Source organism: Phaenicophaeus curvirostris, chromosome 27 (genome assembly GCF_032191515.1).
Source record: "Phaenicophaeus curvirostris isolate KB17595 chromosome 27, BPBGC_Pcur_1.0, whole genome shotgun sequence".
Lineage (NCBI taxonomy): Eukaryota > Metazoa > Chordata > Aves > Cuculiformes > Cuculidae > Phaenicophaeus > Phaenicophaeus curvirostris.
The window spans coordinates 225,161-240,469 of record NC_091418.1 but is presented as its reverse complement, the minus strand read 5'-3'; the positions used below and the strand labels follow the sequence as shown (position 1 = coordinate 240,469).

Sequence of the window (15,309 nt, the reverse complement as noted above, 5' to 3'; positions counted from 1 at the left end):
TTCGCTTAATCCCATGCACGCAGCTCGCCACAGGGCCTCACGACTGCCCAGCAGCATCGCTCCCCAGCTCCAACAGCTGCAGAAGGGGCTGCGAGGGTTGGCGAAGCCCTGGCGCTCGCCCCGAACCCCGAGGGGCTCGGTTGGCGCCCGCTCCGCCCTCACGGAACGCGGCCTTTGCCAACACCAAAGCCCCGCAGCACGCGGCCGCTCCCGCCCTCTGGGGCGGCCCTCGAGGAGCCCCGGCGGCCTGCCGGGATAGCAGCCCGGAATAAAGCCGCTAAGCGCCGTGCTGCTCGGATTCCCGAGGGAACGCGGAGAAACAAGACCCTCGGGCACTGGGGGGCGAAGAGAACTGCGGTTGGGCAGCAGCCGCAAACCGGCCTCCCCGGCGCCCGCCCGCCCCGAAAAAACCGCGAGGGGCGCTCGTGGGCGGGGCCGGGGGCGGGGCGGGGCTGTGCCATGGCTGCTCGCGGGGGGGAGGTTCGGGCTGCACCACGCACTCGGGGCGGGGGTGTGGGGGGCCGTGTGTGCGCTCAGTCTCGCGCAGCCAACGGGCGGTGGCGCGTGCGCCGTGCGTCACTTCCGGGCCGAGCCCCGTCCGCGGCGCAGCCATGAGGCCGCAGCCGGCGCCGGTGGCGGGGAAGGTTTTCATCCAGCGCGACTACAGCGGTGGGACGCGCTGCCAGTTTCAGAGCAAGTTCCCGGCCGAGCTGGAGAACAGGGTGAGGCGGCAGTGAGGGGCGGCGGCTCCCGCCGGGCCGCCGGAGCTCGGGGCTGCCCGGTGACCGCGGGGCCGGCCGAGTGCGGGGGGTGCGCGGCGCCGGAGCCCCCTGGGCGGGTCCTGCGCGGGGCGATGCCGCTTCCTGGCCCCAGAGCGGTGTTCGCCGCCCGATTGGAGATTCTGAGCTGCTGCGGTGAGGAAACGCGCTATATTCGGGGTGAAAAGCGGCGGGGGAGCCCGGTCCGCGGGGTGTGTGGGGCCGGGAGCTCCCCGGCTCGGGGAGGCCGCGCTCTGCCCCGCTCCGCTGCACGAGAGCTCTCACAAGTGCCTCCTTGTCATTTATTGCTGTTGGACGGAACCTCTTCAACAAAACAATCGCTCTTTGCTGCCGCCTTTTCTGTTACTCTCTGTGCTTTTGTTCTCTTCCCTTTCCCCTTGTTTTGTGGTTTATTGAGAGCTCTTTTGTCCAGCGCCCTGTCAGCAGCTGGGCAGCTTTAGGAGTTGGCTCTGTCAGTCCACTCCCGAACCAATCTGCTCTGTTTAATCTAGCAGGTCTCTTTGCATGTGAATTAAGGGTTTTTTTCCAGTGAAATCACACATAGGTTCAGTCATGTTACTGCTCCTCGTTTTGTGTTCATGTTGTGTTGGAATTGAACCCTGGCCTAATCACTTGGCAGGTATTAACCGGAGAACTCCAGTTCTATAACTTCACACATACTCCAGACTTTGGCTCTAAGCACGGGGGCTGTACAGCATGGAATGCAAACAAGAAATAAGTGGAGATGGCTGGAGATACCATGAGTTCTGAGCCATGCAGGGCATGACAGCGGTGCTTGCCTTCTCTTGCAGATTGACCGGCAGCAGTTTGAAGAGACTGTCCGAACACTGAACAACCTCTACGCAGAAGCTGAGAAGCTTGGGGGCCAGTCCTACCTTGAGGGGTGCCTCGCCTGTCTGACTGCCTACACCATCTTCCTGTGTATGGAGACGCATTATGAAAAGGTGAGCTTCTTCCATTTGCATGTTGCCTGGAGGCAGTTTGTCTTGGGCTTCTGTCTGATACTTCTTACTTGGCAAGGTTTTTGTGAGCACCTGCATTTGTGCTCCAGGCCTTACTGTCAAGGGTTTCCACACATGTGTCGAGCTCATCTGTGTTGTGTCACTTTGAGTAGTTTAAAGGTACTTTAGAGGGACCAAGATTTATATCCCAAGCCATGTGCTGTGCTCTTCTAATGCTGCTCAGTCTCTGGGTCTCGGACACTGGTGCAGGGAATCCTGATGAAGGAGCTGTGACCTCTGAGCTGTTCTCTTGCCAGGTTCTAAAGAAAATTGCCAAGTTCATTCAGGAACAGAACGAGAAGATCTATGCTCCTCAGGGCCTCCTCCTGACAGATCCCATTGAAAGAGGACTAAGAGTTGTATCCTTTTATGGCTTCCTATTCTGTCTCCTTTGTTGTCCATCCGTGATGTGCTACCTATTCATCTCTGGATACATTGTCACTCTTGTTTCACTCTGTTGCATTCTGTTCTCTGATCAGATTTTAGTACGTTCACATTTGTCACATCAAAAGGCAGTGAAAACGCAGTGTTGGGATCTGCGTTGTGTGACTTCCTTGGAAACGCAGTATGAACAGAGCGCTTCCAACACTCCAGCTGCTTCCTCTGCTTCAGGGACTTCTAACAATGCGATTTGTCTGATAGAATAATCTTGGTAAGATAGAAACTGATGACATGAGAGCAAGGGATGGTGGTTGTTTAAGTCACAACCCTCAACTCAGGTTTTGGTGAAGGTGGTGTTGTGTGCCGTCACTGCATCCTGGTGCCAGTCCAGTGCTTGCCCTGGACACTACCATGATCTACTGCAACCCTAGTTCTTCAGCTCTCGAGCTAGGTTGCAGGTGTTTTTATCTCATTATAACCTGGGTCGTTGTAATGACCTCACACAGCAAATCTAGGGATGGGAAGCATAATGCATGTTGGTTTTGAGGATACTGAAATCAGAGCAATTAGAACACAGAATGCCAGTTAAATCCATGCCAAGAGTAATTCCCTACCGTGGGGTTCCCTGTGTATCAGAATGACTTATAGCTGTTGCCTCCACCACTTTGTTATTCTCAATATGTTTTCTATGCTTTTCTGTGTGCACACCTCCTGGGAGACAGAGCTTAAGCTGAGTAAAAGCATGTTCAGTTCCTTTAGCAAGTTGTTACCTGCACTGTACAAGTGCTACCTTCTGTCTGGCATGTAGCCTTTCCTGAGTGTCACTGGGAGGCGGAAAGGGTCACAAACCTTCTGTACACAGCCAGTAGGAAGCAGAAAGATCAAAGGTTCTGATATCTTCATGTTTTTCCACTTTCGTTTGTTTCATAATCCTTTCATAGTATGCTTCCCTGACGGCTTTCCTGTGCAGATTGAAATTACCATTTATGAAGACAGAGGAATGACCAGCGGAAGATAAAACCGTGGAGTCTCAGGTAGGTACTGACTGCAGATAAGGTCAATCTCTGTGTGTTTTCCATGCTCAGAGGGGTCAATTCTGTCGCACCAGCACAGGATTTATTCCACCACTGTTTGCAGTTGGAGGCTGCTCACAGAAGCCTTCTGCAAATACGCACAAACAAAATTCATGCTGTATTATGTCCGGTATCCATCTCCCCAACTGTACCCTGGAGTCTGCCTGGTGCCTGGGGAGGTCTGTGCTTGAACACAGCCCACGTGGGCTCTGTCTTGTACTGTGGTCCCATGTGGACTATCCTGCCCTGTACGGGGTTAGGGGACAGGGCTCTGGCCAGGATCTGGTGGCATCCTGAGACTTGTAATGCCCTCTGCAACATCTGTGTAAGTTCAGAGGAGCTCTGAGATCTGCGGCTGTGCTTGAAATCTTATCCAGCCCAGTAGTTTTAAGTGGAAAACTCTCTGTGTGACTCTGTCCCTGAGTGTGTTCTACCATATAGAAACCCATTACTGCAGGCTTTCAGCTGGATGCTGTTCAGTTCTCACATTGGTGTTGCTACTTGGAATGAGTGGCCAGCAGGCTCTGCTTTTGGTAGCTTTAACTGGAGAAGTTGCTAGAAGGCATTTGGCTTTCATGATGCTGTGTTGCAGAAGCACAAAGTTGAAGAGTGCTCAGAATGCTTGAAAGAGAGGCTACAATAAAGGATCTTAACTGCCTGCAGTATGGAACTGCAGGACTTCTGTCCCTGGGTTCCAGAATACCTGCTGAACTTCATTAAGCTTTGTTTTCAAGAAGCTCAGCTTTGAACTGGCTCTCTGTCCTTCAGTACTCTGGATCTGAGGATGGCAGTCCGAGTGTAGGTTGTGGGCAATGCATGCAGAAAAGAGACTGGAAACATTTATGCCTGTTACCCCGAAAGAAACAAAGAAGTAAAGGCCTTTTATTTCCTGTTGGACAACTTGAAAGACAGGGCGTTGGCTTCTGTTCCTGCTGCTCCTGCCACAGCGCCTGGTAACGCCACATTCCTGCTGCACACCTATGGCAGCAACCCACAGCTCTGTAAAGGGTGGAGTGGGGGTTGTTGGATTTATTTAGCAGTGGTTTCTAACCATGTCAAACTACTTTTCTTGCAGACAGCTCAACAGCGGACTTGCCATGTCAGAGTTCCCCTACCTCCTACTCTAGAGCATCATTCCTTTCTCTGCTGCCAGACCCGCAGTGCCATCTACCACATGGACTAACTTCCTACCACTGCTCCACGTGGGGTGACCCAGTCAGCATCCATTTTGTGGCAAACTTTTGGGTGATGAGATTGCTTTTTAGTGTGTTTGCAAGAAAAAGCAGAAGTGGTAAGGCTACACTGAATGAAACGGGGCACTGAGCCCAGAGAAGTCTCGTTTTAGTTACCTAAGTGTAGTGCTGTTCCTCCCTAGTTCATAAACCCTTCAGTTGTCGCTTGAGGGGCTGCACAGTGCCCCTGCCTGGTGAGAAGTGTCTCAAGGCAGTGAGCATTTGATGTTTTCTGTGCTGATTCTTGTGAGAAACTGGAAGGCAAAGTGCTGTTTGTTTTAATGTTTTGGCTAGAAAACATGCTCCTCCTCCTAGAAGGAGGGGGAGCAGCTGGGTATTAATCCTGGTGTCTTTTCTACTGCTGTGTCTGTGCTGTTGTTGCGTCTGTTGGTACTCTCCACGAGAGGGGGGACTGTCTGCTCGTAAAGCAGCGGGGATGATAAAGTGGATGCTGAACCAATGAACATATTGATTCCTGCCCTACTCAGATTCACATGTGAAGTGTAAAACTCTCTATGGATTTATTATGTATAATTTATAGGAAAACACTGATTTGACAAACTGTTAGATGTTGTGTAAGATGGTTTCTTAACTCTCAATACTGGCACACCTGAAAAGTAGAACCCTGCATCATTCCATATCCCCCACGCCCCGGCACTCCTCAGCAATACCTACAAAAGTAGAGTTTCTACAAACCAAGCTGGCTTAGTATCTTTCTCGTATATCCTTTTCCCTTACCTGAGCAAGGATGTCCTGGTTTAGGTTCTGAGCGTCTGTAGAAGGAACTCAAGTGCTTAGGAAAGAAGACTTTGCGGAGCATTTGGGAGCGTTTCAGCTTCTGGTGGTGCTGTAGGTGCTAATACTGGATCTGAAATTCCAGGCTTATTACTCAGCCACTGATTATGTTTTTTTGGGATTTGTTTAATACTTTAATTGTATAAAACTTGTTTTTTCTAAACTGTAACAGTGTTTGCCTTTCACATCTGTTGCAATATTGGCAGAAGTACTAACAAATCAGTAAATTTTTTTCTTACGCTGCTTCTCTGTCATGTTTGGTACCCTGGCCTCATGAAAAGGAGTGGGACCAGTGGGGGTTTCTCTCCTCTAGCAGCACGGTGTTGACTGTGAGCAAACAGAGCTGGTGTCCCTTGGGATTGCTCAGCTGACAAGGTTTACATAGGGGGAAGCGCTGGTTTTGGAAAGGTGGGGTACTGAAAAGTCCCTTCCTGCTAGTCGCTCTGTGCCCTGCCCCTGTCAGGCTTCACACTTCCTTCCTCAGTCCTCACCTCTGCTGGTTTTGTGTTTAGAGAAAACAGACCCCGGAATGGAGGCATCTGCGTAGCCAACCACACATCTCCCATTGATGTGATCATCTTGGCCAGCGATGGCTACTACGTGATGGTAGGTCTGCACCCCAGCTCGGCCTGGCCACATGTGCAGTGGGAGCAGCGAGCAAAGAGGAGGCAGCAAGAGGCCATTGGCCATGCAGAGCTACTGCTCCTTGCGTGATGTAGCCAGGCACCCTCAGACCCTTGTGGCGTGGCTTTCTAGCAAGCTTGGCACGGGACTCAGAGCGCCAGGGCTCTTCGGGCTTTGCTGTCCGTGGCAGAGCAAAGCGCTTCCCCAGCTGCACCTCCTGCAGCGTGGGAAGCATCTGGGGCTTGCCTCATCTGCCTTCTTGGTCGGAGCTTGGGCCTTTTCCCTTCAGCCTTTTTCTAGGGCAGGGGTAGAAAGATCATGGAACAGCAGAACGGTTGGAATTGGAAGGCTCCCGCGGGACGGGGCCGCGCATGCGCAGTGGGGCAGGGCTCGGGTCACTCGGGGAGGGATGCGCATGCGCAGTAGGGCTGATCCGCGCGCGTTAGCACTAGCGTAGAGCGGAGCTGCGCGCGGGACGGGGTGCGCATGCGCAGTGGGGCAGCGGAGGGAGGGCTGGGAGGGGGCTTCGCGCATGCGCCGTGGGGCGAGGCGGAGCGGGGAGTGATGGCGGCGGCGGGCGGAGACGGGAGGGACCCGGAGCCAGAGCCGGACTCGGACGGCGGCAGCGAGGAGCTGGTGCTCACCCCGGCGCAGCTCATCCGTAGCCTGGAGCAGGTACTGTGGGCTGGGTCGGGCTCCTGGCAGGTGCGGGGACGACAGGACCGGGCCCTGGGCTCTGAAGGGGGTGGGGGGAGACACGGCAGGGCCCTGGGCTCTGAAGGGGGTGGTGTGTGACAGGGCCGGGCCCTGGGCTCTGAAGGGGGTCTGGGGTGGCTGGTCCGGGCCCTGTGCTCCCGTGGAGATGAGTTTCTACCCGCTGTGTGGTGTACAGCAGGTGCTTTCCCCGCTTCCACTTACCACGTGCCTTTTTTTTTAGGCCTGGCTGAATGAGAAGTTTGCTCCCGAGCTGCTGGAGAGCAAGCCTGAGATCGTTGAGTGTGTTGTGGAGCAGCTGGACCACATGGTGGGTTCTGGACTGAAGGGTGGAACAGACAGGCTTGGGCTGGCCTGGCAGTTCCGTGCTGCATCCCTCTGGGATTGCCAGGGTTGTCCCGGAGATAACGCCCTGAGTACCTTCTTGGAGCTTGTCTTGGACAGAGGCTGGGAGATAGTGTGCTTTCTGTCACCAAAAGCAGCTGCAGTTGGGGTTTGTGGACTTTAGGAACAAACCCCAACTTCCTCTCTGTTTCTTGTCATTTGACGTCTCAACCATACAATTTCTCTTTGCCTTTTCTTGCAGGAGGCAAACCTGAAACGGGCAAAGAGTGGAGACTTGAAGGTCAGCGTTCACCGCATGGAGATTGAGAGGATCCGTTATGTTCTCAGCAGCTATTTGCGATGCAGGCTGGTGAAGGTAATGCTCGTGCTGCCTGGGGATGAAAAAAGGTGATTTCGGGAGTGGTTTTTACCCATACAATACTTCCTACCTCGGCAGGGTGCTTAGTTAAAGCATCTCTGTGTCCTCCGAAGTGCAACTCAGGGGAATTCATTCCTTGGACAGGCTTTTCTGTTGTGATGAAGGAGGATCACAGCATTGCTCTGGGTGTTCTCTGCCATCATCTAAGCCTGTAATGGCACAGTTGAATACTTGCACGTCCAAGGTTGTGCGACCTGCTGACTGTTAATTCAGGAGTAAGCATTCGGGCCGCCTTGTGGCTGCTGTGTACGCCTGTACAGCTGTGCTCTGCCACTGGCGAGGCAAGCCTCTAGGGAGGGGGAATTGCAGGCACTGAACTGCTGGGAGATCTCTGAGTCCTTCGGATTTTGTTCCAATATCAGATTGAGAAATTTTTCCCCCATGTCCTGGAGAAGGAGAAGTCTCGAGCCGAAGGAGAGCCTTCCATTCTGTCACCAGAGGAGTTTGCTTTTGCCAAAGAGTGAGTACATGTTGCATGCATTTCCCTCCCTTTTTGTATGTTATAGAACTTGTCTGTGTGTTCTGGTGAACAATTCTTGAGGCCAATAGCCTTGGGTTTGCAGTAAGAATCACAGATTTTTACCGGGAAGCTTTCTTGCAGACAAGGAAAGAGTTGAAATAAAATAACTCTGGTAACACTGGGCTGGTTTCCAGTTGCACAAGCCACAAGTTGCTTGTGCAACTGGGAGATGTCGCTTGCTGGCGTTTGGAGTCAGTGCTCTCAGTACAGATTTGTATTTTATGAACCCAGTAGATGCTCCAACAATTTGTTTCAGGTACATGGCAAACACGGAGACTTACCTGAAAAATGTGGCCCTAAAGCACATGCCGCCCAACCTGCAGAAAGTGTCTCTGCTGAAATCAGGTGGGTGCATCCAGAATAATCTGAGAATTACAGTGGTGGGGATGTTTAAATACAGTTCTGGGTCCTACTCTGTCTACCTCAGGGTGTGACAGGGATGTGGAGCATAGAACAGAAAGGTCTTGCACTCCATCTGGTGCTGAGAAAAAGCAGAGCTGGGTGATGACAGTGATGTAACACTGCTGTGCTGCGCATAGCTGAATGCTGCTGCCCCTTGGCGCTGCGTCAGGGGACTATGCTGGCCTGTACTGTTGAGCCTGGCCTTGCATTGAGGCAGGGCGCATGATGTCTGATCAGAACTGTTGGTCGCTCCCTGTACTGACCATGAATTTGCTATCCCTCTTTTCCTTCTGCTCGCTCCATGTCCTGCAGAGGAACACGAGTGAGTGCTGAGCTTGTGCTCTGAATCTGTTGTCTGCAGTTCCAAAGCCCAACCTGGACTCCTTTGTGTTCCTGAGGGTCCTGGAGCGGCAGGAGAACATCCTGGTTGAGCCAGAGACGGATGAGCAGAGGTAGGTGTGTGCTTCCCACGCATTGCGTGTAAATACTTCTGTTTCACCAAAATGATGTGGGTTACAGCAAAAGGAGAGGCAGCCTGACGTTGTGTCTCTGTGGCAGGGAGTATACCATCGACCTGGAGGAGGGCTCGCAGCACCTGATCCGATACAAGACCATTGCCCCGCTGGTGGCCTCTGGCGCGGTACAGCTTATCTGAGGGCAAGTGGTGAGTGCAGAGCTGGGACTGCGATGGGGCCGGGGGACAAATGCTGCAGCTGCTGCTTTCTCACAGCTGTCAGGGTGGCACGCTGGAGCTCACATGGGGCTGCCCATGCTGTGTCCCCTTTGGATGTGGCATGGCCAGACAGGGCAGCAGTGCTGCTGGAATGGGCACCCTTGAAATGTGCAAGTAAACCAGCAGAATGTCTTTCCCTCTGCTGATGCCCCCACAGCTCATCAAGCTCTTAATGACTTATGACATGCCTGGAACACAGCTGGACTCCTGTCCATGGCGCTTTGGAGCAAGGGCAGCCTCTCTCAGACAAAGCTTTGCAACAGCCTTGCCACAGTCCCCTTGGAGTCGCAGGGAAGGGACAAGCGTAGCTCCTGCCTCTCCAGATCCCAGGCTGGTTTGACAGCAGGTGTGGAGCAAGTGCATATGCCCTTGAAGGCCTTTGTCAACAGCACGGCACTATCTTTTTAAACTCTCAACCGTGTGTTCATTCCTGTTCCAGTTTAGCACCATTCCCTAAATTAGGCTGTGGGGTGGAAACCAACTGACAGGGTGGTGTGGCAGCCCACGTGTGAGCTCCACCTTCCCGTGCCAGCTTTGATCTCCTCACAGGGGCTGAGCAGCCCCGGGCCATGCACAAGCGGGCAGTTGCTGTGAGGTGAACTGATGGGGGGGGCGGTGCTGCCGCTGCTGCACCATGCGTGCTGTGCGATCCATTGGGCAAAAACCACCACACGTAAAGGTGTTTGCTGGCAGAGCAAGTCTGGGTGCTTGCAGAAGGAGCAAGAAAGGTTGGGGACGTGTTAGGGTTGGAAACTGCAGCTCAGAGCAAAGGGAATGTCATGGATGAGCACGGGAGAGCCATAAGCATTTATGTGAGGCTCCAGCAGTGGGAAGGCAAGCGTAGAGCTTACCAAGTTTTATCCCTTTATCTTTCTGAGAATATTGGCTGGGAGATGGTCACAAGCTGAGTAGTTCAGGATTTCCGTTTGCCTGAAGTTTCTCCTGTGAAACACTGTATGCAGATAACAGCAAGCCTGTCGTTCCTTGGAAAGGTGCTGTAATTGGGGAAGGCAGGCTGCATGAGCTCCATTCTGCCTGTGTCCCAGCGTGGATACAGTTGTGTCCATACGGCCCCTTCTGATGTGGTCAGGGAGGCGTTACGCTGCTTTTCCTGACATTTTGGCAGTAACAGCACTATCCTTGTACAACAGCCACCCTCATCGTTATGGGGATACGAAGTTTGTTTGCAGAGCTAGCCTGAATTTGGCATTGCTGCCAGGACCTTGCACTGATGATGGCGTTGCTTGCGCTGGGCCAAGGAGGGAGTGCCTCCTGGAGCCAGGGGGGTCTCTGTTTCCTCTGGTCAGGCTGTGAATGGGGCCATCGTGATCAAAGCTTCGGAAATGCTGGTTTGTCACAAACCTCTTGTGGACAGGAGCAACTGGTTCATGCTCAGGGTGTTTGGTTCACCCCCCTCTGAGGAATTCCATAAGCTTGTAGAGGCTTATAGTGCCTTTGTGTTACTTGGAAAGATACTGGAGCATAAGGCTGGCAGGGATTTCCCAGAACTGTCTCCTGCTGCAGGATGAGAATCAGTCTTGGGTTTGCCTCACCTCTGTAGCTGCTTCCGATGAGGCCAGTGCTCTGGACTTGATTTCAGCAGAGCATTCATCTCCTTGTGCAGGGATATGTGGATCAATAGGACAGATGCACAGTGACGACCCAGTGGGTGTTTTCTGGAAAGCTGCTGGGATTCCTTACTTAAGAGCAGTTTCACTAAACCGGAACAACTGCAATCAAGGCTCAGAAGAAAGCGCCTTTCTGCCATGCATGATCCAAAGACCCTGCCTCCACAGGGCGAGGGGTTCTGGTAGAGCGCCTGATTACGGCTGCGAGGGTGGAAGCTGTCAGACTCCCTGCTGGAACCGCTTCTGGGGCAAGAGGGAGAAACGATTCCCTTGTGCTGGTTGTGCAGAAGCCGGGGTGTCCCAGACTTGCACAGCTCAGCGCCTGCTGGGTTCGTGATTGGACCACATTCACGTTCCTTTGGGCAGGACATGGCGCTCCATGCGAGGAGCAGCCTGCAGCTCCCCTAACACCCCTTCCCCAGCCCAGCGGGGGTCACACACTGCCTCTTGCAGTGTGAGTGGCTTTGCATGTGTGGTTCATAGTTCCTAATGAATCCGTTTAGGTAAAGAAGATTCTTTCAAGTATAGACATTAAGAGGAGGCCGGGTTTAATCCTTAGGAATCAGTAGCACTTCCCTCTTGCACAGCCCCCTGGGGAGTGCTGTGGGTTGTGCCCTGCACGTATCTACGACCCAGGCAGTTTCACAAAGGTGACTGAAGCTCCCAGCCAAAGCCGTTAATCCACTGCTGCTGGAGCATGCTGTGGAAGAGCTGCTTGGGTGTCTCGGAGGCATGTCTGGCAGACTTTCTCCTTGGCCCTATTAACTTTGAGTGAGAACTGTCCAGACAGCTCGTACATCTCACGTGGCTGCAGCAATGTGAGCACAAGGGGCACCTTTTCTCTTCCAGCCACTGAATCTCAGCGGGATCTGGTTCTTCCCAGAGTGCCTGCAGTGCAGCTCCTCTCTGGGCTATGAGAGCTGGCACACAGTAACATTGCCATAGGCTGTGCAGGGTTCTTGAAGGCCAGTAGGCTCAAATCAGTCAGGGTCATGGTGAGATTTGGTTTTGGTGTACCTTAAAATGCTGCTGCCTGCTTCTTATGTCCTTCCATGACTGAATACCAGGACACTCTGGGACGGGACACTGCCTCGCTGCTCTGTGCCTCTGGTCTGTCTGTCCTGGGGGAAGCGGGGAGCATCCACAATGCTGTTGAGGAAGGGATGCTTTTGGTTTGTGCTTTTAGGTGGAGGAGGAGACCTGTGGCTCTGGAAAGGAATGTGCAGGGTTGGGGCGGCTTTTCCAGCTCCTACAGGGTCTGTTGTAAGACTTGAACTCAAATGCCTTCTCTGTTCTCTGCTCCTGCCAGGTTGGAGGTCGCTTGGCTTTACTGAGAGATTAGCTCAAAAGGGAAAGAGGTCGCAGGGAGGGCACTGCCGGTGAGCTGTGATTTCCCAGCCTGAGCCGGATCTGCTCTCCTGAACGCAGGAGAAAGCTGGGGCAAGTGATTTCATTGCTGGGAAGCCTCTTTCACATCTGTGTTGACTCCCCAAGTCACTGAAATGGTGGGGAAATGCACTGTCATCCCGAGAGGATGCAACAAAAAGGTGATTCTCAGAAAGCATCTGCTGAGAATCAGGACCTTGCCTGCACTGTACATGCTGGAGAGGGTCCTGTGCTTGGGAGCAGAGTGGGACAGTTGTCCCTTGGGCCCCGGTCATGTCTGAAATGTAGAGAACCCACCCCGGTCTTTTCCTGTGGGCTTTCCCTGCCACTGCCCTGGTTAACCCTGGCTGTTGGCTGCTGTGCCCTAGGCAACAGCAGCTTTCCCAAGATTGAGAAACATATGTACTCGAGCTGGTATCAAGGGAGTCGTTCCTTTCAAAGTCCCATCTAGGAAAAGGAATCCAAGGGTGGTTCTGTACCTTTTTCTCCTGTTTATCTACGGAAAAATGATCCCTAATAATATAAATAAAGTGTAATTTGGTGAGGATGATTATTCCTTAGTAGCAGTAGCTACCTACAATCTTTCTTACACGGCAGGGAAACAACAGGAAGTTCTGCAGGAGAGAGTTCCCAGTATTCCAGGTTTCAAAAGCAGAGCATGTGGAACCATGAGTGAGAGCCCTTGGTGCAGAGTGAAGGGGGCAGTTTGGTGTGGTGCTTCAGATGTGGACTGGGTTTGTAACTCGGGCTGCTGCAGCTGTGGCTCAGCCTTGGAGGGGTGCGTTCACTGGCACTGATCCTACCATAGACCTCTGTGGACGGATGTGGCACTCCCTGTCTCCAAGGCTGGCCTTGCAAACAGGGAGTAGGCTTCCAGCATGGGTCTGAGTAGGGTCACTAGCCAGGGCTTTGGCTGGAGGCTGCTGGCGCTGTGGGCTGGTTCCTGGGAGCAGTGGCCAAGGACAGCCACCTCCAGGTCCTGCAGGCCCAGCCCAACAGGTGCTTCTGGCTCCTGGTCACCCACAGAGAGCGTGTCCTCTGTCTCCGCAGGCAGGGGTGTCTGCCAGCAGTGTCCAGCCTGATGGTTGGACACTGGCGACGGAGAGCCGTGTGCGAATATGCTGCCAGGCAGGTTGTGTCATGAGCCGATGGGAATCTGTGCTGTCAGCAGGAGCAGCCAGGGCTGCTTAGCCTGGATGGCCAGACGGCTCCAGGGAGATTAGCGGTGGTGATCCAACTGAGGGGACAGTCCTGTCTGTCAGGGAGTCACATGTGAGCTGAACAGTGAAGGTGATTTGGGATCTAAGTGTCAGAGACACCGCACCATCTCTGCTCAGGAGAGAGTGAATCCCTTTCTCTCTTCCCTGCTCAAGAGAGAGCGAATCCCTTTCTCAGAGCAAGGAACCCGGGTTAGGAACTCCTGAGTTCGGTTCCCTTTCGACAGAGGACGAGTCAAGGCTGGGATTTTCTTTGTGCTTGGACACCCTGGACAGAACCGGGTTTGGAGAAGCGCTTGGAACGGGGTGTAAGACAGAAGACAGTAAGGGGAAAGAGCTCCTCTTCCTCTTGTCGCTCCTCTGCGTGCCGAGGGCTCCGGAAACCCTTTCTCTCCGCAAGCCCTCGCGTTTCGCCGGCATCTTTTCCTGCGCGGCCTCCCGTGCGGGGCGAGGGGCCGGAGCCGGGCGCGGGGCGGGCGGCGCTAGGACCCGGGGGCGGGGCCGCGGCGCTGATTGGCCGCGGGGCGGGGGGGTCCGGGCCGCCGGCGCTCCCGGGGCCGCATTGACCGCGCGGAGCCGCCGCCGGCGGAGCGGAGGCGATGAGCTGCGGCGAGTGAGCGCGGGGCGGGAGCGAGGGCGAGGGGGGGGGTGGTCCGCGGGACGGGGCCGGCAGCTGGGGCGCGCCGCCTGACCCCCTCTCCGCCTCCAGGCTTTTCCAGGTGTACAGCGCGCACGGCGTCGTCCCCCCGGCCATGCCCGTGGACCTGGCCATGGGGCTCTGCCTGAGCCACTCGCCTCCCATCCGCAAGCTGCTGAACTCCTACGAGGAGCTGCGGGGCAGCCGGGGCCGCAAACCTCTCCGCTCCTGTCTCAACCAGAAGCCGAGCACAGAGCCCGAGCGGCGGGACAGCACCAAGGGCTCCAAGGGCCAGAAGAAGAGGGTTGTGTTCGCCGACATGAAGGGGCTCTCGCTGACGGCTGTCCGCTTCTTCTCCAAGATTGAGGAGGACCTCTGTGACTTGCAGCACGCCCTGTCTGACCTCGCCTGGTTCCGACCTAGGCTGCGAGACTCGCGCCCTGAAGCGTGCAGGTACATGCTGGACTTCCCGCAGCCCTCTGCGGACTACGTGGCTTTCCGCAGCCGCCTGCACAGCAACCTTGTCAGCCTGGAGAGCTGCCTGCTCCAGGACCGTGCCCTGTCGGGAACAGTGAAGGTCAGGAACATCGCGTACGAGAAGAAAGTGGTGGTCCGCGTCACCTTTGATGGCTGGAAGAGCTTCCGGGACATCTCCTGCCAGTACATGCATAGCACATACGCCTCGGCCGACACAGACACCTTCTCCTTTGAGCTCACCCTGCCGAAGCCGTCCGTCTCCCGCAGGGCCACAGAGTTCTGCATCTCCTTCCAGTGTGGACAGAAGACCCACTGGGATAACAACCACGGGCGGAACTACAAGATCTGCCCCGTGGCTATGACCCGCCCTCCCTCCCAGGCCGTGAAGAGTGCCCGTGGGCCCTGGGAACATCTTGGCACCTCTCGGGCTGCCGCCCTGGTCCTCTCGCACCTGCAAACCTGGCGGCGCTCAGAGGCGCAGGCTCCATATTGGTAGGAACGCAGCGTGCAGAGATGCAGGGTCCCTTCCAGCCCTGACCGGGGTCCGGGGTCCCTGGGGGCGGGCTCGGAGGCAGGCGATGCTGCTCCCGGTTCTGTGGGCTGCTCCATGGGGCCGGCCTGACTCTGCACGAGCCGCCGCCGGGATCCTTGGACGGTTCTTCGCTGCTGCTCCTGCCGCAGGGTCTGGAAGCTGCCCCGCGGCGCGACACCTGCCCAGTGTGACTCCATCTGGCTTGACTCCCGCCCGGAGCGCCCCAAGTGCCTTGTGCGGAGCCGCGGTCCCGGGGCGCGGTGCTGTAACGGGGAGCGAATAAAGCGAGGGCTCTTGGCGAGCGTGGCCGCTGCCTCCGCCTCTTGCGGGGAAGGGGCGGGGCGGGGGGACTGACGTCACCGCGTAGTAGGCGGGGGCCCGAGGGGCGGTGCGTGCTGTGCGTGCTGACGTCACG

The 15,309-nt window shown here is 55.1% G+C and overlaps 3 protein-coding genes across 6 annotated transcripts in view; all 3 read left to right on the top strand.

The window, feature by feature from the left end:
- IKBKB (inhibitor of nuclear factor kappa B kinase subunit beta) overlaps window positions 1–15,309 on the top strand; it is a 229,314-nt gene that overhangs the window by 49,776 nt on the left and 164,229 nt on the right. The gene's annotated exons all lie outside the window — the stretch shown is intronic.
- GOLGA7 (golgin A7) lies at window positions 569–5,504 on the top strand. Its single transcript, XM_069877522.1, has 5 exons — window positions 569–722; window positions 1,571–1,723; window positions 2,038–2,139; window positions 3,132–3,195; window positions 4,310–5,504. The coding sequence occupies exons 1-4, from the start codon at window positions 612–614 to the stop codon at window positions 3,177–3,179; spliced, it is 414 nt and encodes a 137-aa protein (XP_069733623.1). The 5' UTR covers window positions 569–611; the 3' UTR covers window positions 3,180–3,195; window positions 4,310–5,504.
- On the top strand, window positions 6,435–15,200 carry GINS4 (GINS complex subunit 4). Of its 4 annotated transcripts, none has more exons than XM_069877389.1 (8): window positions 6,435–6,560; window positions 6,823–6,909; window positions 7,186–7,299; window positions 7,725–7,822; window positions 8,139–8,227; window positions 8,646–8,736; window positions 8,843–8,948; window positions 13,958–14,046. In XM_069877389.1, exons 1-7 carry the CDS (start codon window positions 6,450–6,452, stop codon window positions 8,937–8,939), a joined length of 687 nt encoding a protein of 228 aa, XP_069733490.1. In that variant the 5' UTR covers window positions 6,435–6,449; the 3' UTR covers window positions 8,940–8,948; window positions 13,958–14,046. The 4 variants fall into 4 exon arrangements, with proteins under 4 accessions (XP_069733490.1, XP_069733491.1, XP_069733488.1 ...); XM_069877390.1 differs by lacking the exon at window positions 13,958–14,046 and adding an exon at window positions 9,175–9,333; XM_069877387.1 differs by lacking the exons at window positions 6,435–6,560; window positions 6,823–6,909; window positions 7,186–7,299; ... (1 more) ...; window positions 8,139–8,227; window positions 8,646–8,736 and having other exon boundaries at window positions 8,853–8,948; window positions 13,958–15,200.